Source organism: Thyridium curvatum (assembly GCF_004353045.1).
Source record: "Thyridium curvatum strain D216 chromosome Unknown NODE_58_length_281357_cov_77.750052, whole genome shotgun sequence".
NCBI classification, from domain to species: domain Eukaryota; kingdom Fungi; phylum Ascomycota; class Sordariomycetes; order Thyridiales; family Thyridiaceae; genus Thyridium; species Thyridium curvatum.
In genome coordinates, this window is record NW_022156813.1 from 108,591 (window position 1) to 134,474 (window position 25,884).

Consider the following 25,884-nt stretch of genomic DNA (forward strand, 5'->3'; position numbering starts at 1 on the left):
CCCGTTTCAGGGCTAGCGTCTGCCTCCCTGGGCAGTCCAGGGTCCATCTGTGAGAAAGATTGAGCAAGTTATGGCTGGCTCGCTTATCCTAGTGCCCGAGCCTGCGGCACCCGGCTGGCCACTCAGAGGCCGCGCCTGTAGGTGTTGCCAAGATGGCAAAGAAGGCCGGCCATCACGGCGATATATGAACGAGTCAATTAATGGCAAAATTCAATCCGATTAGTGCGGGGGGTTAGTGAGAGACAGAGAGCACCGAGATCAAGTGTGTGGAGGACTTGACCGGATCAAACTAGTTGCGTGGCTCTTCCATCAGTTGATCTCTCTACCTCCATGCAGGTCTCTATCCTGTCAACCCTCAACTACCTACGATACTTACGCTTCACCAGCTGCTGCTCCGTGGGGAACGTTGAACCACAAAGTCGCACCCACACACACCCGTCCTACTCGCCTCTTGGCGAACAACTACTGCTTCAAATAAGTATCTGATTATCCGTCAATCTGGCTCGGCCGCCGTGCTTCCTCTAGTTAGCCCCCGCTCTCTCCGTTGTCTTCACATCACAGGCCACCAACGGATATCCTTTCTTCTCCTCCTGGTAAACTCGATCGCACCGTCCCCCACCACGGAAGCCAGCGCATGAGACGGTTGAACCGTTGTTCTGCTCAGCTGGCTAGCGGCGCACCTCCTGCGACAGGATACCGCTGAGCGCCTTCGGCTTCACCAAACCAGTTCGCAAGATGGGCGCTATCACGAGGCGGCATGACCATAGCAGCAGCAGTGGAGGCGGTGGGATGAGCGGAATGGGAGGAATGGGCGGCATGGGAGGCATGGCGGGCACCAACATGTTCCAGTCGACCAATATTGCTCTCGCCGAAACCTACTGGTACATCATCGTAGGTGTTCTCGCCTTGATGGTAGCCATCCGCCTGGTCAATTACTACGACTTCCGGCAACGGTATGTTCATCAATCCGCCTCAACGCCCCGACTCTGCAATGCATACGTGCTCACTCTCTTGTCTTGTTTCTAGGTTGCGAAATCGAGCTTCTACGTCGACCAATTCGCCGACCAAGCCCGCCAACGGCTTCCTACAGGCATGGGCTACCCTCACCGCAGTCGGTCGCGAGATGAGCTATCCTCAGCTCTACGTCCCGGCTAGGTTCTTTTCGTGGGCGACTCCTCCACCGCTCGGTCGCATCCTTGTCCTCTTGATCTACTGGGCCGTCATCATCGGCATGATGACCACCAATGCCATCATCAAGGATGGCCTCTTCTGGGAACGCATCGGCTTTCGCAACGCCTGGGTCACCGTCACCCAACTACCTCTTCTCTACCTTCTTGCCTCCAAGTCGTCTGTCCTGTCCTTCATATCTGGGATCTCGTACGAGAGGCTCAATTGGATGCATCGATGGGTCGCGCGCACCATGTTTGTCACAGCCTCCGTTCATGGCTGGCACTTTTGGAACGAATACGCCATTGCCGGCCTTACCCAAGATCTTTTGGAGATAATGCCCATGGTCTACTACGGCATCGCCGCCTGGACCTTGTTGCTGTGGTCGTGCATCAGCACGTTCGCCCCTCTCAGGCAATGGTGCTACGAGCTCTTTGTCATCCAGCACATCCTCACTGCCGTCATATTCTTGTGGGTTATCTACGTCCACATCCCTAGTTATGCCAGGTACAACCTTTGGTTCGCCATTGCTGCCCTGTGCTTTGATCGCTTCTGTCGTACCTTCATGCTCGTCTGGCAGAACATCAAGTTCCGGCCCAACAAGGCAAGATGCAAAGGTGGTCAGCGCATCGGTCACCAAGCCCAAGTTTCCACCATCGGCGACTCCACCACCGCCATTACTATCAAGGATGTGCACTTTCGCTGGCGGCCTGGCCAGCATCTTTATCTCTGGATGCCCAGAGTCGGCCCGGTCGAGGCTCACCCTTACACCATCGCATGTGCCCATCAACTGCCAGATACCTGTATTTGCAATAGCATCCAGCTCATTGTCCGGAAACACGATGGCTTCTCTAAGAGGCTGCACAAGTTCGCATCGGAGACACAGGGGTCTGAGAAGAAGAGGACGTGCACCGTCTTTGTCCACGGCCCCTATGGTAATCCCCCGAGATGGGACGTCTACGAGACATTGATCCTCATATCGGCGTCGACGGGAACTTCTTTTACCCTGCCCATTCTCGAGAGTGTCCTGCAGGCGAAGAGGGCCATCTGCACCAAGCGTATCGACTTTCTCCTCGCTGCCAAGAAGGGTGACGAGATTGACTATTACATCGAGCGTCTCCACGAGGCCATAGGCAAGGCCAGGGACCTAGGCATCGAGCTTCGCGTCCATGTCGCTGTCACAGGCACGCCTTCTACCCGCACCCGCAACAGGTCACCGGATTCATTCTCGGAGAAAGAAGGACTCCGCTCACAGACTATCGGAGCGACGAGCAGCACCTGTGCAATGATGGAGAGCGGCAAGTGTTGCGCATCGAGCTCGGTGGATATTGAGACGTCTGTAGACGAACGCAGCCCCAAGCCGCGCGGCGGCAGCAGCGCCAGCGTGGACTCCCACGTGCACCACTCATCGACGAGACCCGACATCAGGTCCTTCATCCGAAGCGCAGTCGAGGAGACTGGCGGCGAGACCTCGGTGGTTGTCTGTGGCGGCAAGTCTCTGGTTGCCGGCGCGAGAAACTGCGTGGCTCAATTATCAGACGAAAGAGCAGTACACAAGGGGACCGGGGCCCAGGGAATTCATCTGCATGTTGAAGAGTACTGCTTCTAGCATCGTGTTGGAGAGCCGCATGATTTGTTGCATGAAGCCCACTTCACGCAACCTGATTTCAAAAGCATGGCGTGGCGTTTAATTAGGGAATGAGTAACGAGAATATCTTGGACATAGCATATACACATATGCCTGGGTCCACCTGTCACTTTGATGGCAGTTGGGGGAGGACTAGAGTCTTGATGTTTCGAAAAATAAGAATATCTTTGCATCCTAAACACAGGCCTCAGGCCTGACGTGTCCTTTGGCTAGAGTCTGGCGAAATCTCCCTGGCAGTGACTACAATATCGCAGCCGCTCGCCGCGTCCACAGTTCCATCCTTCCATATGGTAGCCAGCAAACCGTGATCTTCTTCGTCCTTGGCCGCTTCAAACATTGCCTGCACCAAACCCTTCTTCTTCTCGTGCCTCAGAAGGGTATCGAACTGAAACTTGAGTGGTTTGGCGATCAAGAGTGAAGAATAATCATCCCAGTGTACGTCGATCTCCTTCCCATCTGGTTCCAGTTATGGTTAACAATGCCACACAGAGGCAGCAGCAACGCAAAATCATATCCACCCCCAAAGTGCTTGCAGCTAAAGTGAGCCGCATGTGGTGTTTACTTCTCCTCCCCTATTGCGTTCACTACAGGCGAGTAAGCTCCTGCTGTCCATGTCGATGAAAGGCTGGGAGTAAATTATACCTTCTGCCATGAGCATCATCCCAAAGTCATCCACCTCTGCGAGCCACATTTCTGTCCTGGCGTCCAGCTCGCCACTCGGGTCGATGTGAAAGAACTCGGCCATTTTGTAACTACCGCTCTGCCATTGCCGTATCCACAGACGATACCGTGCATGCCATTGATCTTCCTTGGTTTCTTGCCAAAGATAACCGGCCGCAGGTGCGGGAAGCGGCCCGAGCTCGAAACAGGTGAGAATCGGGTAGCCGTGCAGAAGTGACCAGGCCCATTCTACATGATGTAGTGCTAGTATGGTGCGCCTTTTCGCGGAGACGAAGGCCCATTGCCGCCAGTCCGGTATGGTGTGGTTTGCCTCGTGCTCCAGGAACAATCCCGTACCTGCAAGGCTGTGTTTCATATCCCAAGCGTCGATGAGAAGTTGCGCGTCTGCCGGATGCTCCAATGCTGAACTGTGTTTAGTGTCAAAGAGAATGATGATTAGTAACAGGACTAAAGACTGGGTTGCTGCGAGAAGGTCCATAACGTCGTATGATGAATGCTAGCACATGGATAAATCAGAGAAGAACCAATGCCTCAGGGGGGTCGAACCACCCACCTCCCTTAGGAGTCTCCGGATTTCCTGGAGCACGGTGTTCCAGGCGAGTTCGTCACTGCCATCGGTACGTCCCGCCCACATCTTGACCAAAGTGAAACAATTTGCTAACGGCTTCGGAACCCCGTCCAATATCTGGAGCTTGTGGATGATGGGTGGCAGATGAGTGGTATAGTGCATCGTCATCCGGCGCGGCCACGACCTGAGGGTACGGATAACAAAGCGCATCGTGTGCCGCGCGACGATATCGCTGGACGGCCCAATATCCGGAGCAGTTCCCAGCAGGACTTGGCGTCTGCTCTCCGAGATGACTAATTGTGGTGGAAACGAAGGAGGGACCTCGGGGTTTGGTGTTGGCAAGGGTGCCTGGATGCGGCCTTCGCCAGCGGGTACTACTAAGCTGAGGGACGGGGCCGAAGTATTTGCATCCTCGAGAAGAACGGGACCATTACCTTCGCCGGGAGATACGCGGCGGCCATCCTCAGAGCTTTCGGTTGTGGAAACAGCGATTTGGCTCACCGCTACAAAGTGGCATGCCAAAGAACGAGATCTGCACCTCCCACAAGTTGGTCGGTCAAGATCGCAGCGTACCTTGGCCCTCGAGCAGCTCTTGCAAGCCTTTTGCCGTGACAGCACTTGACGGTTCTGAGTGCAGTGCTTTAGGTGCCGCACCAACGATGATTCTGCAGCGCGGCTTAGCAGGCCAACATCAAAAGAGCCAAATGCATGAACTGGGTCTGGTCACTAACTCTGGGTGAATCGCTGTTCGCAGCGATAGCAGACTGGCGGATCGGGGCTCTCTGCATGGACCATATTTGACTCCTCTGTAGCCGCCCTTGGTCGTCTGCAGTTATCCCTTCGGCGGTTCCAAGTTGTATCGGAGTTTTGGGCAGTCCAAAGGGGCTCTTTCGAGGGAGGAACAACAATGTTTGAATTGTGTTGGTTGCTGACTCAAATCCAAGACCTCTGTCGGGGTTGCGAGTTGTCTCCGATTCTCCACTGGCCGGCACCCCACTTCAACCACTTCACTGGATGTAAGAAACGCTCGGTACTCGGGGTTCCGGGTACGCCCACCGGCCTCCGGGGAGCGGCAACGAAGATTTTAAATCGTCTTCTCGTGTTGTTTTTCATGTCAAAGAGACTGCATGACAAATAGAATAGGTATAGAATAGGCAGCAGTTTGGTCCGTCCCACTGTACATATTACGAGATGAGGAAAAAAGAAAGATACTTGATTACATTTGTATGCCACTGTACCTACAGATATAAGCGTCCTGTGGACCTCGGACAAGACGAAACATTAGACTCACCATTCCCCATCTACCTTGTCCATTATTGTTTTTGAATCAAAGATGCCGAGCTACGTCGTCACCGGAGCCTCTCGAGGACTTGGGGTGAACATCAATTCCCCTCGAGCCTGAGCATGGCACTTGCTAACTTGCAAAATACAGTATGGATTCATCCAACTACTTGCCTCGAATCCCGATAACATTGTGATTGGACTGGTCCGAGACATTAAGGCGACACAGGATCACCTCAAAGCAGATGGACTTTCGCATGTGCATGTTCTGAAAGCAGACATCACCGATGGACAATCTCTACGTCGTGCGGCCGGTGAAACGAGGGAAATCCTCGGCGAGAGGGGCCTAGACGTATTGATTAACAATGCTGCCTATGTAAGCGATGTGACTGCGGTAGTATCCCTCAGAGACCTGTGAGTACTGTGAACCCTTCTGTCTACGCTCATGACAGTGCTGAATTACCTCCGCGGACCACAGCGAACAAGACCCGGCTCGGTTGCTCCAAGACACGCAAAAGAGCTTTGACGTCAATGTGTTTGGCGTCTACAAGACCATACATGCATTTCTTCCCCTCGTCCAGCAAGGCGAACTTAAAAAGGTTGTCGGAATCTCAAGCGGCATGGGCGACATCGGTGAGTCGTTACCTCTCAGACTTGGTGCAAGGAAGGACCAGCACCTGACAATACACAGACTTTATCAATGCATACGATGTAGCTCAAGCCGCTCCATACGCTCTTAGCAAGGCTGCAATGAGCACGCTGTTCGCCAAGTTCAACGCTGCCTACCGGCGCCAGGGAATCCTCTTCATGACACTCTGTCCCGGCCTAGTAGATACTGCTGCTACCAATACCAATACCTGTGCGGCCCTCTCCCCTTCCTTCTCGCTACGAAGCCCACTGACTAGTACCGCAGTATCCGACGAGGACCTTGCACGCTTGCAAGACATCCAGAAGAGATTCGAGACGGCCGGTCTGAATACAATACCAATGAAGCCGATCGAGTCAGCACAACGCTGCTTGAAGGCCATCCACTCGTCCTCATTGAGCAGCGGGCATGGTGGCTCTTTTTTAAGCTACAATGGCACTAAAGAGTGGGCGAAGAAGTTGGAGTGACTCTCAAGTTGGTCATGGAGCGGTTCTGCGCGACAAGGACTATGATCATCAAGCCATAGTTGTAGATAGAACCACGATTTGCGTATAATTTTGTGTTTGCTTTCCTATGCCGAGTAACAAGGTCAATGTGTCAAATTGAATGTGACGATTCGACTACAGCCTCTGAATGCTCCCAGGCGATAGGTTGCAGAACAGTATCCCATTCTGACTATACCAACTTCCTTATCAAAAGGGTGTAATCACGTCCTTTACAAGCTTGAATTACAAGACTAGCCCTTGTCAAGAAGTACGCTCCCGTGTATCTACGTCCTTGCTCATATCAAGCCCCTGTTTGTGGAGTACCAATGCTCTCAACACTGTGGGCAGGATGGCCTAAGTGTTCGGAACCCCGAGTTCAGAACCACTGAAAAAGTCTCGGACAGTTTATATCTGGAAGAGATCAATGCTGAACTTTCACGACGGGAGAGGGGAGGCAACATCTCGAGCAAATATATTCAACACCTCAACCCAAGTCAGATCTGTTCGATCCAGTTCTGGAGGTTTCTCATACTGTTGCCTTTGAGAGTACATCATGCCAAAATTAATGATCTATGGCGCGACAGGATACACTGGCCGCATGGCAGCCATGAACGCCAAGAAACTCGGACTCGCCTTTACCATTGGAGGCAGAACGGAGAGCATACTCAAAATCCTGGCATCCTCGCTCAATGTCACCTGCTGCACGCTAAGCCTGGGCGATACGAGCGCCATCGACACGGCCTTGGATGAGATCACAGTCCTGCTCAACTGCGCCGGCCCGTTTATGCGCACCGCAGAGCCGCTGATGCGGGCATGCCTACGTACTGGGACGCACTACCTCGACATCGCCGCGGAGCTAGACAGCTATGAGCTAGCAGAGACACTCGACGACGAGGCCAAACGGGCCAATGTCATGCTGCTGCCGGGATGCGGAGGCAGCGTAGCCATGTTGGGCTGCCTATCCGAGCACGTCCTCTCAGCTCAGACCCGCCCTCCGGCTCGGATCGACATTGCCCTGCACGTCGCCGGGTCTATGTCGCGGGGCTCGGCGCGGAGCGCCTTGGAGAATCTGACAGCATCTACGCTCGTGCGGCAAGAAGGCCGTCTGACGCAACTACCTAACGGCGCCGGTGTTGTCAAGTTTGACTTTGACGACGGCAACGGTGCCGTGGACTGCTTTCCGATCACCCTGCCGGATCTAATCACTATATGGCGATCAACTGGCGTTGGCAACATTAGGACGTACGTTTGCGCCTCGGGAGATGCTTTCCCATCCCAGGACCTTGGGTCTCTGCCAGATGGGCCCACAGAGGAGCAGATGGAGGCGTGGCCCTATCATGCTGCGGTTGTCGTTACCGATGCCCGCGGCAAACATAGCGCAGCTGTGCTTCATACTGTCAACGGATATGCGTTCACTGCGATGGCATCTGCCGAGGCGGCCAGGAGGGTTCTAGAAGGCGAGGCTTCTTCTGGGTTTCAAACCCCTGTCCAAGTTTTCGGAAAAGACTTTGTGAACATTATACCTGGATCGGTGGTTCGAGAAGGATGACAAGGCGATTACGTGTTTGGCGCAGCCTTTGGTCGAATATGGAACAATAACATTATTAAACGAGTTCAATTTGTAACCTATAGAATATGAGAGCAATTACAGCTCAAGAAGCTAGCTAAATCATTAAACATTAGAACACTGATATTAATCGGCCTTTATCCCGATTCTCGAAAACAGTTCCGACGTTCAAATTAGTCGTCTCGGATGGGTGAGGCCCCTGAGTTCGTTCTGAATATTAAACTGTGGCACATTAGCATTGATTGTCTTTGATAGACATTGAATCAAGTCTTCAGACTTTCGCAGAACGTACCTTCTGAGTTTCATCCCACGGGAATCGAGTTGTTGGCGGAGGCGGCTCTTGAAAGACCTCCTTCACCCATTCCTCCGCGAGGGGGGCAGAACGACCATTGTTTTGGACTCTCTGCAGCCCCTTGCTCACTCTGGCCTGCAGGTCTTTCAAACTCGGGCGGTCCTGGGGAAAGTACATCAAGCACTCCTTCACGAGCTTCTTGAGGTCCGCGTCCAGACTAAAGTACTTGGGAAGGTCCATGTCCCATCCCAGCGACCATTTCCGCTTGCCGTCGATCTTGACAGGCCGAAAATCATGTTTGTCCTTGGCCATGAGCAGCGTGATGCAACTCCACATGGTGAGGCCGACCTGCCAGATGTTGGTCTTCTGGCCGTACTGTCCAGCCACGCGCAGCCCCGTGTCATCCACCGGGTTCCAGCCATCTTCGAGAGCCCGCCACTCTGCGGACCACATCTCGGGTGCATTTGTTGCAGCTTTACCACAGACTCGAGCCTGCCAGGGAGTCAAATCTTGGTCGAACCAGTCCATATTGCAGTCGGCCGCCAAGCCGAAGTCGGCAAGCTTGAGGAGAGGGCCGAAGGAATGGTCATCTGCGAGGTCTGCCACAAAGATGTTTCCTGGATCAATGTCGAAGTGCACAACGTTGTTATTGTACAGATAATCCTTTCCTTCGGGCTGTTCCATGACGCCTTCCATCTGCGGGAATTTTTCGTCAATGGGGCTCCCGACGAAATGATAAGTATTCTTCACAGGCTGATGACAAGGAGGAAATTGCAAGGCAACGCAGGCCTGCATCAGGCACGCGAAGATTTGCCACAGCACTGGATCGGGAACTCTGGTTGCTGGTTTCCGCTTCCAGTCACGCGTGGACCTGAACTTATCAAGCCACCTTTCTAGATCGCCATACTTCAGGTACTCGAGTATGAGGGCCTTCTGTTCGTCTTGGGTGAAGTCAAAGTCCAGCATGTTTTTCTTGCTTGGGTCGTCCGTCAAGTTGTGTGCCTCTACCAATTGAATAATATGCTTTGATCGACTCAGGAGCTGGGTGTTCGAAGAGATTTCAAGTCAGCATGTCTGCCATAGAGCCCAAATCATGTGAACCTAGCCACTTGATGGGCAGAGGGGAAATGGAGGGGAGTACCTACACAGTAGAAGTAGTCTTCATTTTCGAGATACTTTTCTCCTCCTTGAACGGAAAGTTTGACGACAAAGTACTTGGGCGGCCGGTTCCCATGGTGCCGAGGAGTATGCCTGAAGAGGGCAGCCAAGCCCATCCCGCCTTTTCCAAGAGGCTTGATATACTCTATGTCATGCTTGAGATATGCTTCACAGGTCTGTGTCAGAAGGGACGAGAGATGCTCTTCATCCGCTGCATGAACAATGGCTTGTTCGTCTCGGTCGATATAAGGATAGGCCGAGACGTCCTCGAATTCCATTTCATCGTCGGTGTCGAGGTCGTCCAGGTCCATCTCTGCATTTGGAAAGTGCCTGATTTCCTCGGGGGTCGGCCTGGGAGGGTCGTAATATCGCTCGCAGAACGCAATGTACTGGTTCCAGTGCTCGTCATCCCAATATGGGTCGTCAGGATCCGGCCGGCTGAGGCCCCGGCGCGACAGCCAGCATTGGTAGCTGATACCAGAACATACTTTCCGGGCTTGATAGACCTCATCCTCATAGTCAGCTGGGTCGAGTCCCAGCTCGCCAGGGGTGGCCGCCATTTTCAAGGTGTTTGGCTGGTGTAGTGCTGAGTGGTGGAAGATAAGACTTGCAAGGTGAATTTTAACAAGGGGCTGGTGTCGTGATTTCGGGAGCATTCACTGTGGAATCAACGTTCATATTTATAAACCTTTCGGAACTACCTGAGGAGGATCTTATATTTCTGTGGATCGATATGATTTATGATATCCTGTGGCTTGCCCTGAACCAAGACTGGGCTTTGTCAACATCCAGCTCATAGAGCGACGGCCATTGCCTTTGGAAATTCTTGTCTAAAAATAGAGCCTTATTGTTGTGATCCCTTTGTCAATTCTAGGACCGGGTTATTTCGCACTGGGTCAATGCACATTGCAAGCAAGACAGAAAGGCAGGGCAAGCGTAGGTCCCGTACGGTAGAAAGCCCAATCTCATGCTTTTCCACAATACCGTATGCCGGTATCAAAGAGAAGGGTGCGATTGTAAGATGAAGGAATGGAATAAAGAGAACCTTGAGAATCTTTGTTCTTGAACAATAGAATGAAACAGTAGCTCCTACGCTGAGAGCGGAGGCTTTGTTGTCTCTAGGAGAGAATGATGCTGAATAGAAATATGATTGTTCTGAAACCGTTTTTGGAGATGGAGATTCTACCCAAGCGGGCTTTTAATGACAAAGACCAAATCTCCTATGCGTCTCTGATGGTACCACGCAACAGAACAAAGCATGGCGAGGGTTGACTTCTATCGAGCCTACAAGGTTGGGATGATTATGAAGGTAGTGCATGCTTATTTTCATTCTCGTTACAAGACTATACTACATGAATGCCCTTTCGCAGAGTCATAAAGGAACTCAAAATCTATACATGGTCTAGTTCCTGGCCCTCTAGAGGTTTGTATCCGTCCGACTTCTTCTGCCGCGCGCAACAACGGCAGCAGCACCATATCGTGAGAGCTCCGAAAGCGACGGCGCCGCCCACGATGATGAGAATGTTCTCGCCAATCCATCCGAACATGGCGCTGTCCCAGTTGGTCCAGGTGCCGCCATGTACTTGGGTCCAGAAGACCCAGGGGTCGTGGCCCGGGCGCGAGTCCATGAGGACGTGGTGCAGGGGTGCCCAGGTACCCTCGAAGCCCTTGACGGTGTGGTCGGACTGCAGCAGCCGGTGGTAGCGCTCAAACATGGCGGTGACGAACCACTGGCCGCTGCTATAGCTGATGATGACGTAGGGGAGAAACCAGTTCCAGTTCCAGGGAATCAGGTTCTCGGTGAGCAGCATGAACCAGGGGTGGCCGGGCTGGCCACCAATGATGTTGTTACTGAGGGCGCCGTGGCCACCGTCTGTGGTGAATGCGGGGATGTAGGTAACTGCTTCGAGACTCGCGGCACACCCCTGTAGCAAGACAACACAGTCAGCAATCCATTTTATAATCACCAAAGCCATCCAAGCCAGCATGAACAGTACATGATCGCTCCATGGTTGCTTGAAGACGACTCACGTTGTCCATGTCCATGTAGATACCACCATAGTGGCGCAGGAGGAAGTACCTCAAGACATCGACGCGCTGGATGGGAAACTTGTAGCCGTCGTAGGTCTTGACGAACCAAGGGAAGTGTTCTTCTAGGAACTTGTGGGAGTTGTCGGTGAACCAAAGCTTAGCGTCGGATTGTGCAAGGTTAGCAGACTGTTTTTGCGCAACCTCCGCCAAGTCTTCTGATCGCGCAAGAGCAGGGTCCTGAGCGCAGCCGTAGATGTAGAATTGCTCACCTTGTGTTCCCAATCCGGGTTGAGATCGATGCAGGTCTGCCGCGCCTCCTGCCAGTGCGCCGGCAGCGTCTCGTTGCCGGGGTCCTTCCAATTGTGAAAGATCTGGTGTAAGATCTTTGGCATGACCTGCGGACGGGGGTCCGGGGTGGTCTGGCTGTGCAGCAGCTCGACGCCCTCCTGGGAGATGCGGATGCCCGAGTGCGGTTTGAAGATGCCGAAGAGGTTGGCAAAGTCATAGAGGCTGGTGACGATGTAGACGAGCAGCGCGAGGCCGGTGATGGCCAAGACGACGGTGATGATGCGCCGCCTAGAGGGCAGGCCCCAGACCACACGCGTTGCCATGATGTTTCTCTTCCTGTGCCTGCGCGGCCTTCTTGCTCGCAGCTTCTATGCGGGGCTGTATCGGCCCCAAAAGGGGCTCGGGATTGCAAAGGTCGAGAGGGGAGGGAGAGATTGAGGTGTGCGAATGTGCGAAAGTGCCGAGGAGGATAGACGAGGATGGAGTGCCGTTGGCTTTGACTCATTCACCTGCAGAGGTGCTGGTGTCGCGAATGGGCCGGCATTGCGTCGTAAAAGTCACCGTCCGTCGAGAACCCGAGTTGATTAATGAATGCATGCGGCGCGGGCTCGGGTTTCGAAATGGGGGAGGAGCGGATCCACGCCTCGCAAATCTCCATCTTGACAATCTCCAAGGGACGCCGCACGTGCTCTCTTAGTGGCCAGCTGTAGGGCAAGCCCGGTGTAGCGGCTGCCTAGCAGTGTCCACAGGTGCGCTGTGCCCTGGTAGTTTTAGAGGGCCAAGACTCTCAGGTTGCTCTAGAGGTTAGGGGTGCTGCGCCTGTTTTCTTTAAGCTTATTATCGGCAGCGTCGACCCATGATTGATCATTTCGTATACGGAGTAATTATCTGTGGCAGCGAGGAAGACTGCAAGCTGGTACTGCCCGATTATTTGGAAGTGGTTGCCTGAGCCTCGGGCTTGGCCAAGTTCTCTACGGTGGCTCTCAGCCTCAACAACCGGAAACTCACATGACAACCAAGCCCTACACTACACGATTGGAGTCCAAAGGTCATCTCTTTGTTTTATTACTCTACATATTACTCTAGACAATGAAGCCATCTTCGCCCAACACAAAGAAAAAAAATAGTCTCGTGATTCCCTGGTCTCAACAAAGGAGTCTATGATATCGAATGCCACGAGCGTGGTTCACCCGACGCGGCGCAAGACGGCGCCTTTCTCGTCCTCTTCAATCCCTCTACCTCGCCCGCCTGGCCGGCTTGCCGGCATTGACGTACCGTATCCGGAATGGCACCGTCTCGGCCACGTCGTACTCGGCCGCCTCGCCTTTGTCCCCAAAGATGTGCAGCGCCCGCACCACAAACTTGTACGTCCCCGGCGGCGCGTACACCCCTTCCTTCTCCTTGCCGCCGCCGACGTCGCCGCCGCCCAGCTTGCCGTCCCACGTCGTGCTGAACGAGCCCCGCGACGCGTACTCGACCGGGTACTCGGGCGGCTGGCCCAGGGACATGACCCCCAGCGCGTCGTGCGCCATGCTCGCGTTGCGGCACAGCAGCACGGGCACCACGTCGACGCGCACCAGCGGGCTGCCCATGGCCAGGTTGACGTTGATCTGCGGCAGCGACGAGTTGGCGTACCCCGTGTCGTTGGCGTGGCCCGGCGGCGGCAGCACGAACGTCGTGTTGCCGGCCGCGCGCGGCGGGCGGTCTGTGGCGCTGCCGCCCGGGCCGCGGGCCCTGCTGTCCGACAGGTACGTGTCGGACGGGTCGAGCACCGTCGCCTTGTGCAGCGAGCCGACGACGCCCATGTACGGCAGCGACAGCGACGAGCCGTCCGACCCGTTGATCGCGATGTAGCCCGAGTACACGGCCAGGCGCTTCGGGTCGACGTCGGCCGGCGGCTTTGGCGACACGGAAATGACGCGTCGCTGGCCCGCGGGGATCGTGACGGACTCGCTCGGCCCGAAGGCTATGGACGCGCCCGAGGTCACCATGTCGTTGGGGAAGGTGTCCGGGAAGATGGTGCTGTCGTTGGCATAAGTGTAGGCCGTCGCGGCGAGCACGTTGCTCAGCTTGTACACGATGGACGTCCTGCCCGTGTTGGAGATGGTGAAGTTCTGCATGGGGATGTGGTTGTCGGTGTCGTTGAACGCCAGGCTGCTGACGCTGAGCAGGCTCGTCGCGTGGGCGGCATCGTGCGCCTGGATCAGGCCCGCGCCCTGCTGAGGAACGGGTGCCAGGAACCGGGACGGCGACAGGCCATTGTGGAAGATGTTGGGGTTCGCCGTGGCCGAAAGCACGCTCTCGATCACCCTGGGGTCCTTTGTCTTGCGCACATTCATGATGAGCGCGTAGATGGCCGCTGTCATGGGGCAGGCCATCGACGTGCCCGAGACGACGGCATAGCCGCCCAGTGGCAGCGGGTAAGTGGAGAGAATCAGGCCTCCGGGCGCCGAGAACTGCGGCTTGATCTCGGCCTCGTTCGTCGGGCCCCACGAGGTGAAGGTGCTGAGATAGCCCGGGGTCATGAAGTTGTCGCTGTTGACAAGTGTCTTTGGCGCCGTCATGGGGTCGGTGGTGCTGATGACGATCTTGGTGCCGGCGGCCAGCTGCTTGATCCACGACTCGCCCTGCTCGCCCGTGACCATGCCGATGGCTGTGATGCCCTTGGTGCCTGCGGCGTCGGCTGCGATGGTGCCGGGAACATTGTTGTAGAACATGACGTATTTAGCGCCATGCGCCGCAGCGTTTGAGGCCTTCTGGACGAATGTGCAAGTGCCTCGTCGGACCAGAACAACGTGGCCAGAAAGGTCCGGTGTGTCTGCCGGGTACGGATCGCAGCCATTGGCAGCGTCTGTGGTGTTGAAGTTGACAGCCCAGAGCGGGAGGCTGACGTTCTTCCAATCCCCTGGAGTGCCGGGGGTGTAGCCAAAGGACACCTCGTCCCCGCCATCGATGGTGTAAGTGCCGTTCGTGTAGAGGATGGGCGCCTTGGTGTTGTCAACCGATGCCACAGACGTGACTCCCTTTCCATTCGATGCTGTGCTCGCGAAGAACATGCCCGTGGCACCCGAGTTTCCGGCAGAGGTAGTGCATGGCACCCCTTGGTCCACAATGCGCGACACCACGACTGCCCACGGGTCCTCGCTCCACCCCGAAGGGCCGCCGATGGAAGCGGTGATGATGTCTGCGCCAGCCTCAAAGGCTTGGTTGTACGCCGCGATGAGCACGTCGTTTGGGACGTCCCCGTTGCAGCCGAAGACACGGTAGCTGCCCAGGGTGACTCCAGGAGCAGCTCCCAAGACGCCAAATTGGTTGTTTCCTTGAGCCGCAATGATACCGGCGACGTGGGTACCGTGCCCATTGCACCCGTCATACGGATCAGGGTCTGGGACCGGCGTGTTCTTGCCATTGAACTGATCGCCGACGAGATCTGTGCCAAAGGATACGAGACAGCCGGGGCCGAAGCAACCTCCGAGGTCAGGGTGCTTGTAGTCCACGCCGGTGTCGATGACAGCGATCTTGATGCCCTCGCCAAAGTACCCCTCGGCCTTGAGCTTGTCTACCTGCGTCATGATGTGCGTGGAGAACGTGTCGTTCTGGTTGTTGGGAGCCTGGCGCTTGGTCATGCCTACCGCAGCTTCCGCTCCGCCTGCCCAGTGCAGCGTGTACTCGGGGATGCTGTACCTTCTCACTGGCCAGATCGCCTTGACCGCCGGCATGGATGCCACCTTGGCCGCTGTCTCGACCGACTTTTCCGCGTCGTGAAACTTAATCGACGCGCCCTTGAACAGCTTGTAGTTCAAGTCCATCTTCTTGTCTGCCTCATGGGCGATGGAGTCGATGAAAGCACCTCCGTCCTGTCTCTTTGTCAGTCTCGATTCTCTAGATTATGACCATTCCTGGACCCAGGGCATCGTACCTGGCCATCTTGGAACTCTACAATGTATCTGCCTGGTATTATCGGTGCTGCCAGAGGTGGCGCGACAGCTCGCACACTGGCCGCACCAGCCAACAAGGAAACAACCCAGGTCTTCCAAGCCATGATTGCTCGGGCGAGTGGAAGGACTGCAAGTAGTGCCTCGATCCTCTTGATGTAGGTTTCAAAAGCAACAGAAAACGAGTGAACGGCAACAGCCAGGCAGTGCGTATGGCCTTCCAAGTCGCCCGAACAGCCACGACCTTTCTCGGAGGAGAGCAGCGAGGGACAACGGGAATGTGCGCCATGTTGATGTTATATGCCGCCGTGCACGCTCGAAGCCGCCTTGTACCGCAGGATGTCACAATGTCATATCGCCGATCGACGCCGTTCGCGGGGGAGGGCCCAGTGCGGAAGGTGATTTTACCCAGAACTCCGCCTGCGGTCTGGCCAAATGAATTGGACAACCCCATTGGGCAATGGTGGAGCTTTCCGCAGATATTGTCAAGGGTTTGCTGGAAGGTTTGATCCTTGGAGTAGCACCCATCGGGCCAACACCCTGTCATCCACGATAACACCAGGGGAGCCTGGTAGGCCGTATCGTTCCGTGAGCGTGAGCTTCTGCTCCTTGTACTTCGTAGTTAGTCTGTGAAGCTGGAGAAGATTCATGCAACACAGGCTTGAGTAACCGTAGCATCGCAGGCACGCGTGCATTACAATGGGGTCTTTGCCAAGCCGCACGCGGCATCTGTCCTCCGTGGAAACAATGAAAGCAAGCTCTGTCACTGTGTCACACGCAGCTGGCCCCTTTTGATGGGCCATTCGGCTCTGCCATCCGCCATCACTGGAGACACCAGAAGGTCCTCTCCATGGATCCCAATGCGTTGGTGTGACCCAAAGATTCCGTGTTTGTCTATCTCCTGTCGCAACAGAGAGTGAGGCTTCCCCAGGCATGATGATGTGGGCATGATGTGGGGGACGGACCCGTGGCGAGAGCCCACGCCAAGACCTGCATCTGCAAGGGACCGCGCCAACGGCGTCCAAACGCATGTCACGAGCGATAAGTCGGAAATGACTTGATGCGACGCTGGCTTCGTTCCTCCCGGCCTACGATTGATCTCGGCCAACGGCCTCATTGAAGCACGTGTCAAGCCAAGAGTATCACCGAATTGGGATCGTCTAGCCCGCAGAATCCTGTACATCCTCCTATGGGAAGATCCATCAGGGTCAAAGATTGGACAGGCCTCTTACTTGAAACCAGCGCGCCATGGTTTACGAAAGTAGTGGAGTGAAGAGGAGCCTTGGCCGTACAACAAGCCTTGATAAGGAATCAAGGGAAAGCGCAGCTGTAACGGCAAATAACGTCCTTGGCAAAAGAGGCCAGGATAATATGGAAAATAGCCAGAATGAGTAACAATACTAGCCTCCCGCGCTTATTCTTTGACATACCGGGGTATTCATACAAGCTAAGGTAGCTATGCTTCCACAAGTACCGATAGTATTATTCTACCCTCCTAAACACCTCACTTACTTCACACCTTTGATATCGCCAAGTTCAGAGATCCTCCTCAAGACAGCAGCTCTCTCGCCACCTCATGACTATTCAAGAACGCGATGCCCTCCTTTCTAAACGTATCCGGTTCCACAAACGGGCCTGACGCGTTGAGCACCATGTTTGCTGGACTTGCCAAGTTGTATTTGGGCCAGCGCGGCAGCTCCAGCGCGCCCAGCTTGGCAGCAGTACCGCTCGACGATGGGTTCGGATCCAAATTGTACACAAAGTTGACGTATGCCATGCCAATTGACCTGGCCAGTTTCAGGTGCTTATCGTACTCCGGGCTCGGCCCGAGGAGACCCGTGATGTTCTGGAAGCTGAAGGCCACATTCGAGAAGTGCTTGACCCCCTCGAGCGGGTTGCTGTTGTAGAGAAGCGTGTCGAACCGGTAGCTGTAGACGTCTTGCCCGGCCTCGGTGTACAGCTCGCACATCTTTCTCCGGCCCGATATCATGACTGCGTCGCCCCCAATGTTGGCCGCGCGCCGCCACATCCTGCCCTTGTCGGGCCAGAAAGTGCAGTTTGTGAGCCAGAACGGCGGCGCGTTGCAGTTGTCGTCGGGGTACAGCTCCAGGAGCCTGCGAATAGTGGGCGGGGAGAGCGCGTACATCCTCCACAACATGGCGTTGTGGATCATGTCGTGGTCCGTGTCAGGCTTGCCCGAGATGGCGAAGCCCTCGTCGGTGTTCGCCCCAGTCAGGAGAGGTACGCGGTTGTATTTGCCTTCGCGAATGAGTTGGCTCGGGTAGCCCGTCAGAAAATCGCCGTCAATCAGAGGGTTCCAGACAGTCTGTGGACTAGCACCGTAGAGCTTGTTCTCGTTCACTCCCCGGAGGCAAGCAAGCTGGTCTTTGGCATCCACACAGCCAACAGTCCGTGTCAGGTTCTCGACAGGAGAGGTGTAGTATGAGAGATCTTGCACCTGTGCTCCCGTGGGGCCACCGCTCTCCATGATAGCTCCACGGAAAAGACCGTCATCGCGACCATTGTAACTGAAGAGGTGATAGGCAATGCTTTGGGCACCAGCACTCTCACCCCAGACCACCACTCTCCTTGGATTACCTCCAAAGCCAGCAATGTTCTCCTGGATCCACCGCAGAGCTAGTCTTTGGTCGAGCAGGCCAGCGTTCGACGAACCCTCTGCTAGGATTTGGGGTGTCTGCAAAAAGCCATACTGATTCATGCGGTAGTTCATGTCGACAGCGATGATGGGCTGGCCCATGTCTTGGCTGACCTTGACGATGCCCGAGAGATTGTACTGGGGATCCGCCGTAGAGCCCGTATAGAGCCCTCCGCCATAGATCCAGACCAGCACGGGCAGATGGTCATGACTTCCCGACGGCCGCACCACGTTGAGTGTCAAGCAGTCCTCTGAGGCATGGGCCTGGAGGACTGCGGACTTGTACTCGCGGCAGTTGTATCCATACTCCGTCGCATTGCGCACACCCGTGAAAGACTCATTGATGCTCTGAGGCCAACGATACCGCAATGGCCCGACGGGAGGCTGCGAGTAGGGAATGCCGAGGAAGACATCCTGGTTCCAACCGTCTAATCTACGGCCTTGGTAAGTACCATTTATCGTCTTCGCGGTCGGTATACTGCACGACTTGCCCAAGATTGGGATGGCGAGCTGCATGAGCACGCCTAGGCAGCTCAAAACGAGTCTCATGTTGCTTACTGAGGGATGTGGCAGATTGTGCGGGCGCCTCTCTCATTGGAGTGACCCAACCGTGCCATCCTCAGCACATATATGTTATTTCGCACCTTGTTATCCGGTGCATGTCTGACTGATTATCCCGTCGACGCCCTTGATTGGAGGAAAATCCAATGGCCGGCTTCGGTGATGGCTAGCACACACTTTGTCAAGCTATTACTTTGCGGGGAATACCGACATTTCGGGCTGTCAACCAGGGTCTCTATGGGGTTTGTGGGGAACCTAGTCGGTCTCGCAACAGAGGAGATTAAGAGAAAGAGATCAACGGAACAATTCAGCTTTCCAGTACGCTCGGTAATTGAATCTTTCTCCTCTATGAATCACCCGGACTTCTCATCTGTCCTTTGAGTATGCTACTGTTTTCATCACAACGAGATACTTGCTAGTTGAGTCCGAGAGTTGATCAACGCCGGCTTCCAATGTATCATGCTCAGAAGTCTGAATAACAGTGATCGGTCAGCTTTCAAACGCTCCGCAGACCAAATTGACGGATTTGATCGTGGGAAGAACTCACAGTGCTAACACGCTGTGTACTCGCCTCGTCCCTGAACCCTGCTAAACAGACCACAACTTTTGGGTCTTCTCGTGAAGCCGCAACTGCGAGATATTCGAGCCCATCCGTGGCAGCGGACGACGCCAAGTAGGCGTTGAACAGCGCAGCAAGCTCCGCCTGCTTTGATTCAGGGATGCTCAAGTGCGACACAGTGTAGATATTGCATTGTGGCGTGCAAGGGGCTCCGGGGAGGATCAAGTGATGGCTATTGTGCCATTTGATCAGTCTCATCCCATGCTGGTGACTTGGTCTCGAAAGCATGATACGCACCAGAGCACCGATGGATTGGACGCATTCATAATCTTCAGGAAGCCTGGCGCGACACTTTGGTACTCCTCTCCTAGCATAGGAGGTTGGTCAGTAATAGTCTTCAATTGATTGGGGGACATTCACCTGGTGCAAAACTGTCCTTCCCTGCCGCGGAGGTCCAATCCGCGATCATAACTGCGATTTGCCGGTCTTCGGCCTGGTACCCATGCATATTCTGTCGAGCAATCGGGAATTTGGATGACTTTTCGGTGATATCATCAAGCACTCCGTAGAACTTATGTGTGTGAGCAATGATTCTCGAGCACTGTCGGAGATTCTCCTCACTTCTTCATCTGAGATATTTGCCTTCCGAAAGCTGACCACCTCGGTCAACCTCCCCGGACCTTCGGCGTTGGGAAAAGTGATAGGTAACGCCATGGATGATTCCTTGTTTCACTTGATATGCCTTTGCAACTTTATACAATGCGGCCTTTTTTTTTTTTTTGGAATGTTCACCAGAACAATTCCTGGATGAATCGGTTCTTATTTCTTGATCCCGAGGAACGGCATCATGACTAAGCCGGCACCATGTTACCGGACGACTCTAGGTGCGAAACTTCCGGCACGTCGGTTTAGTTTCGATTCGATAGATGAGCCTCCATTAATTTCCTGGAGAACTAGCTATCTGAAGGGCATTTCGGAAGTCTTTCCCATATGAGCTTCTTCCTCAGCCATTCAAATTCAGATGGTGTCTTGGCCAACAAAATTCTTTCGTAAGTTTTATCCAGCTATGTGACATTAGACCTCGTGACTGAAGAAAAAACATTTCTTAGCCTCAAAAACCGACAATCTGCGCTATAGCAGTGATGGACTTCGAGTCGGGAGAGACGAAGGTTAGGGTCATTTATTGACTTATTTCTTCACTATTGTGTCCCCTTCAAGTTGTTATGATGTTATCTTGTTAGGAGCAGAAATTGAAACGTATCCTAGCCAGTAAGTGATCAAGGTGTTTCAAACCGGGACAATTATGTATTGGGCCGCCGCCTTTATCTTTGGATCAAGAGTGACACCCGGCTGCACTTGTGCTGGTAATCGCTACGTAATGTGAATGGTGGGAGTCTAACTAGAATCCGATAGAGCCATTGTCTGGAGATATTGCGAAGGTATAGTTAGTCACGATTGCGAAAGGGAGCATTGTAGAACATGGAGTCGGCGTGATCAGGCTATTGAGCACCACCATAGACAACGGTCTCACTTTTCTCAGTGCTCACTACGAATACTATTGGTATGGTTCAATCAAATGAACCGGTTTTGAGATCAAGCAGGTGCAACTGCATTACCGGAACCGCGTGGCGGCGGCGGATCGCCGTTTATATCTCAGTTGGAAAGTAGGCGTACGCGGCCTCAAGTCCGTAGTGTAAAGAACTGCACGAACTTAAAAAGGTTGTAATATCTCATTAAGCAACCATGTAGGCGGCCGGTCGGCCGCGTTCGGCGCCCTTTTCCCCGCAGTGCGCCTTTCAATGTCATCCCCGCATCGGCGGTCCCGCGATCTCCATAAAACCCCGAGTGCAGATCATCAAAGCTTACTGTTCAAAAGTTGGTTTCACCACGGGGTTGTAACTAGAACTGCAGGACAACTTCACTTACCTCTTCTTTCAAGACATCTAGACCGCAAGCCGCACGCATCAACACTCATCTACCAACACATTGCAATGGCATCCAAGGACAATGCCTCGTCCCTCACGCTCTACAGCTGGTCCAAGTCCTCGTGCTCGTGCCGGCTGCGCATCGCGCTGAGCCACAAGAAGCTGCCCTACCGCCTCGTCGACATCGACTACGCCAGCCGCGAGCACCACCGCGCCGACTACGCGCGCATGAACCCGAGCCGCTCCGTGCCCACCCTCGTCGTCACGTCGTCTGGCGGGGGAGAAGCCGACGCCGTGCACATCGGCCAGTCCGTCGCCGCGCTCGAGTTCCTGGAGGAGGCCTTCCCGGACGCGCCGGCGCTGCTGCCCGCGGCGCGAGATCTGGCGGCGAGGGCGCTGGTCCGCACGCTCGTGCAGGCCGTGGTCACGGACATGCAGCCGCCGACCAACACGCGGGTCCTGGACATGGCGCGGGAGATGGGCGTCGCGGACGTGGACGAGTGGTGCCGCAGGGTGCACGTGCGGGGGTTCACGGCCTACGAGGGGCTGATCGCGGGCCGGGCGGGCAAGTTCTCGCTCGGCGACGAGGTGACGCTGGCGGATGTGTGCCTCGTGCCGGCGGCGTGGAATGCGACGGGCAGGTGGGGGATGGAGCTGAGCGAATGGCCCACTGTGATGAGGGTGTTTAACAACCTGATGGAGCTTGAGGCGTTCAAGGGGGAGGACTGGCGGGGAAAGACGGCCTGAGAACAGCACAGCCCGTTACATGTAAGCTGTGCTTTGGTTTGGAGACGTTCAGAGTCGGAGACCTCGGGGTTGGGGGCGTGCGAAGACCGACGTGTCTGCTGAGATGAGATCAATCATGATGATGAGATAAGACGGGATGAGACGAGGTGCTGAGAGGCTCAAACGATCACAAGACCAGTGCGCCGATTCGATGAGGATCCTTCTTGATGAGTCTGGGTCTAAATCAGTGTGCCAATGCCATCACACATGAATAAAGTGCACTTTCATTCTGCCAAGCGAGTTTGATGCTGGGTGTGGTTCAAATCAGCACGCTCGAGACTTTTGCAGTGCCGGGTTTTGGACTGACATCAGACTCTCTTCTGGGACGAACTCTCCAACCCGACACATCCGCCCCCAACATCTATCTCTTGTGATGCTGATGACTGCACAATGACAATGCGCATTCGTCCTCCAGCACTGAAACATAGCAAATCAAGGGCCTCTTCACAACTGCCGTCACCAGCATCGCGTGTCCATCACGGGGACCTTCAGTCCCCCCCTCCATCCAAGACATCGCGTCGCCCCGCGCCGAAACGACAGGCTTTCCGGGCGTCGTTCGTCCCGTCCCGTGTTCGCGGATCTTTGGGGTTGACGTTGACTTTGACACGAGAGGTAGGGCACGTATTCGTGCTTTTTCGCGGTACCGTGACACAAACACACACACACACCACACGCACATATGCAAGCACTCAGGGAAGTAGAGCAGAAGCGAGAAACAGCGGCGGTCCAATCCTCTTCCTCCAAGGCGACAAAGGAGGCCCCACAGAGTTTGCGCAGCACTCTTTCTCCAAGAGTGTGGTGGGTGGTGGGATGTAACCTCAGGTGCCAGGATTCGGCATCATGGGGCCATGGTCAAGCCACGGAGGGAGGGGGGATGCGTGCTGGTGCGTGTGGCTTTGCAGCTTGCTGGTCCTGCAATCCCCGAATCTGACATGGCGAGCCCTTACGACGCTTGCTTGGCGGTGTGTCCCGTAATCGGACCCCTTGACCAGAGTCCTTGCGCACCCGAGGAAGCTTGCAATTTGGGGGCCGAAAGTGTTCGGCGAAAGCGAGAGGCAACCGGGACAGGTTTTCGTTTCCCTCGTTTTCTTACGATACGCACGGGTCGTGGCTTGCTTGGAAGGGGCAAATAGAGAATCCGGGTTTCGCACGGAGGAAACAGGACCCAAGACAGTGGAAAATCAAGGAGGGACTGACCGGCGTCCTGTTTCCAGTGTTGGCTCGCCGAGTCCACTGTGGAGATGTTTTGACAGAATCCTTGACATGGATGGCCAGGACCACATGCCGGATGCAGCAGTGTGGAGAGGGTCGTGCCGCCACTCGACAGGCAACAGCCCGGACCACCTGCCCAAGGGTCTCGACCAAGGTTCATCCATGCGCTGCCGCAGTGTACATCGGAAGTTTGCGGGGGAGGGGGGATGGATGACTCTGACAAGATACTGAGGGGTTTGAAGCAAATCGTAGAGGTCAACGAGGAAAGGAGTGAACAGCTTAACCTGGATGAACTTGACCATCAGACGACTCACGACAGGCAGGAAAGGCACAAGTAAGAGTTGTTGTAGACATGATCTTGATTGTCATGTTCTAGCTAAAAGTATCTATCTATCATGAACCAAGATGAAAAGCATTCCCAAACTCCGTTTCGCTTCGTGTTTTGTCCTGTTGTCCAAAAAGAAAAGCAACTGTAGTACAAAAACAATCCTCATCTATCAAGCGGCCAGACCCTTTCACAGGTACTTGTACCGCCCCTCATCGGGGTACCACACCTCGGACCGCCTCTTGGGCCCGATGCTCGTGTACCGCCGGGGAGGGATGTTGAACCGGCTGCGCAGGCGCTCCTGGTACTCGGCCTCCTCGCGGTCCTCCTGCCGCTGCGCCTGCTTCTCGCGCGACGAAGGCCGCGACGCCGAGCTGCCCCGGATGCCCAGCCCTTCCATGGACGAGTACAGCTCGGCCATGCCGTCCTTGGGGGCAGCGGGCACCTGGCCCTCGCCGGCGTTCTTGAGGATCGACTTGACCTCGGTCTGCACGCCGCCGCCGCCCGTCGTGTTGGAGCGCGACAGCTTGGGCCGCGAGTCGATCTTGGCGTTCTGCTTGGCGCGCATCTGGTCCTCCCAGCGCAGGTGCTTCTTGACCTCGTGCACCGCGGCCGAGGGCTCGCCCGAGAACTTGGGCGAGGAGGTGAAGCCCGAGGAAGGGGAAGAGGCGTACGAGGAGGAGCCGTACGAGGAGCCGTAGAGGGCCTCCTGGTGCGACGTGGGCGCAGACGAGGCCATGGCCGCGGCCTGGGCGCGGCGCTCGTGGCGGATGCGGCGGCGCTCGTGGCGCTCGCGCTCGTCCTCGGCGGATGCGTAGCCCTGCGGCGAACGCTCCAGGCGGGAGGAGGGCGCCAAGTAGGCACTATCGCGGCGGGAGGAGTTGCGGCGGCTCAGGCGAGGAGCAGACGAGTGCTCAAAGACGTCGACAGGAGCGGTGACGCTGGGGTTGCGGCGTGAGGGAACACGCTCTTCGACGATGATGGGGCGACGGCCGCGGGTTTCCTCGCGGGGCGGCGTGTCAATGCCATAGGTCATGGTGGAGGAGCGCTTGATAGGGATGGGGCGCGGCGAAGGGGGCTCGGGCGCGTAGGGCTTGTAGCCCTGGGTGGACGAGGACTCGAGGACGACGGGGCGGCGGTCTCCGCGGCGGCGGCGGCTGCCGCTGCCAGAGTGGTCGTTGACCTCGACCATCCTCGTGCCGCCCACGTAGATGTCCTGGCCACGCTTGTGGTACTTGCTGCTGCGCTCGCCGCCGTCCGGGCGGGGCGAGGGCGAGTTGGAGAGAGGGGTGGGCGGGTACATGTCGCGGTCGTAGACGGCGGGAGAGGCGCGGCCGGGCGAGGACGAGTGACCTGCCTTGATGTAGGGCAGCTGGCGATGGACCTCGCGGATCTTGGGCGCGGCACACATGCGGCCGGGCGTGCAGCAGTCGACGCGCTCAGTGACGTCCCTGTCACCGTCGATGTAGGTGTTGTGGTAGATAGTCTTGCGGCACATTGTGACGATGTTGCAACGTATCACGCGCGGATTGCGATATTTGGTAATGTCAGGTGGGAGAACCGAGTCTTTTGTCTCTGTCTCGAGTTTCTGGTTGTGTGTATCGAGGAGCTCTTCCGAGTCTCGAGGTAATGCGATGTCCGTGTTACCCGTCTGCAGTGTTCTTGTGAATGTGGTTCTTGTGATGTGGTGATCTCTGGTAGCTAGCTCTTTGAAGGGAGTGACTGCCGTTCCAAAGACTCTTTTGCAGCTCGTGTCAGTCGGCTGTGTCAGAGACGAAACAGTCTTTTGAGTGTTGATCCGGGTTCGGTCTTAGATACATAGCATCTGATCGCGACAACACCTCGAAGAGCTGGGACGAGGGAGGGAATGGTGGGCGATATAAGTATTGGAAGAGGGAGAAAGGGAAGTGTGCGTTCTTCAGCAAGTGGAGAAGGATTGGGTATGCTCTTGTGGTAGGAAGAGACTGGTTCCGTGATGTACTGGGTGTGTGGCCAGGAAAACCAAGGCTTGGAGGGGAGGCAAGAGAGAGGCGGTCTTTGTGTCTTTAAATAAAAGTTCGTAGGTGAGAAGAGGTGTAAGAGGATGAGAAGTGTGACACCTTTTCTGGCAGGG

General features: G+C 55.3%; 9 protein-coding genes across 9 annotated transcripts; 4 read left to right on the top strand and 5 right to left on the bottom strand.

Annotated features, from left to right (window-relative positions):
* Positions 1-735: 735 nt before the first annotated feature.
* Positions 736-2,776, top strand: E0L32_008631 (uncharacterized protein; the record flags this gene model as incomplete). Its single annotated transcript, XM_031143507.1, has 2 exons — positions 736-953; positions 1,027-2,776. The coding sequence occupies 2 exons, from the start codon at positions 736-738 to the stop codon at positions 2,774-2,776; spliced, it is 1,968 nt and encodes a 655-aa protein (XP_030992123.1).
* Positions 2,777-3,002: 226 nt separating this feature from the next.
* E0L32_008632 (uncharacterized protein) lies at positions 3,003-4,130 on the bottom strand (the record flags this gene model as incomplete). The annotated part of the gene is made up of 4 exons (XM_031143508.1): positions 3,003-3,271; positions 3,458-3,724; positions 3,833-3,992; positions 4,050-4,130. 4 exons carry the CDS (start codon positions 4,128-4,130, stop codon positions 3,003-3,005), a joined length of 777 nt encoding a protein of 258 aa, XP_030992124.1.
* Positions 4,131-5,255: 1,125 nt separating this feature from the next.
* E0L32_008633 (uncharacterized protein) lies at positions 5,256-6,458 on the top strand (the record flags this gene model as incomplete). The annotated part of the gene is made up of 4 exons (XM_031143509.1): positions 5,256-5,288; positions 5,497-5,759; positions 5,824-5,978; positions 6,037-6,458. The coding sequence occupies 4 exons, from the start codon at positions 5,256-5,258 to the stop codon at positions 6,456-6,458; spliced, it is 873 nt and encodes a 290-aa protein (XP_030992125.1).
* Positions 6,459-7,029: 571 nt separating this feature from the next.
* On the top strand, positions 7,030-8,025 carry E0L32_008634 (uncharacterized protein; the record flags this gene model as incomplete). The annotated part of the gene is made up of 1 exon (XM_031143510.1): positions 7,030-8,025. The coding sequence occupies one exon, from the start codon at positions 7,030-7,032 to the stop codon at positions 8,023-8,025; it is 996 nt and encodes a 331-aa protein (XP_030992126.1).
* Positions 8,026-8,211: 186 nt separating this feature from the next.
* Positions 8,212-10,053, bottom strand: E0L32_008635 (uncharacterized protein; the record flags this gene model as incomplete). Its single annotated transcript, XM_031143511.1, has 3 exons — positions 8,212-8,265; positions 8,336-9,376; positions 9,481-10,053. The coding sequence occupies 3 exons, from the start codon at positions 10,051-10,053 to the stop codon at positions 8,212-8,214; spliced, it is 1,668 nt and encodes a 555-aa protein (XP_030992127.1).
* An 831-nt stretch (positions 10,054-10,884) lies between these two features.
* On the bottom strand, positions 10,885-15,854 carry E0L32_008636 (uncharacterized protein; the record flags this gene model as incomplete). Its single annotated transcript, XM_031143512.1, has 5 exons — positions 10,885-11,418; positions 11,525-11,877; positions 11,928-12,100; positions 13,088-15,669; positions 15,732-15,854. 5 exons carry the CDS (start codon positions 15,852-15,854, stop codon positions 10,885-10,887), a joined length of 3,765 nt encoding a protein of 1,254 aa, XP_030992128.1.
* Positions 15,855-17,296: 1,442 nt separating this feature from the next.
* E0L32_008637 (uncharacterized protein) lies at positions 17,297-18,952 on the bottom strand (the record flags this gene model as incomplete). The annotated part of the gene is made up of 1 exon (XM_031143513.1): positions 17,297-18,952. One exon carries the CDS (start codon positions 18,950-18,952, stop codon positions 17,297-17,299), a length of 1,656 nt encoding a protein of 551 aa, XP_030992129.1.
* Positions 18,953-21,514: 2,562 nt separating this feature from the next.
* Positions 21,515-22,195, top strand: E0L32_008638 (uncharacterized protein; the record flags this gene model as incomplete). Its single annotated transcript, XM_031143515.1, has 1 exon — positions 21,515-22,195. One exon carries the CDS (start codon positions 21,515-21,517, stop codon positions 22,193-22,195), a length of 681 nt encoding a protein of 226 aa, XP_030992130.1.
* Positions 22,196-23,961: 1,766 nt separating this feature from the next.
* E0L32_008639 (uncharacterized protein) lies at positions 23,962-25,269 on the bottom strand (the record flags this gene model as incomplete). Its single annotated transcript, XM_031143516.1, has 1 exon — positions 23,962-25,269. The coding sequence occupies one exon, from the start codon at positions 25,267-25,269 to the stop codon at positions 23,962-23,964; it is 1,308 nt and encodes a 435-aa protein (XP_030992131.1).
* Between the last annotated feature and the right edge of the window lie 615 nt (positions 25,270-25,884).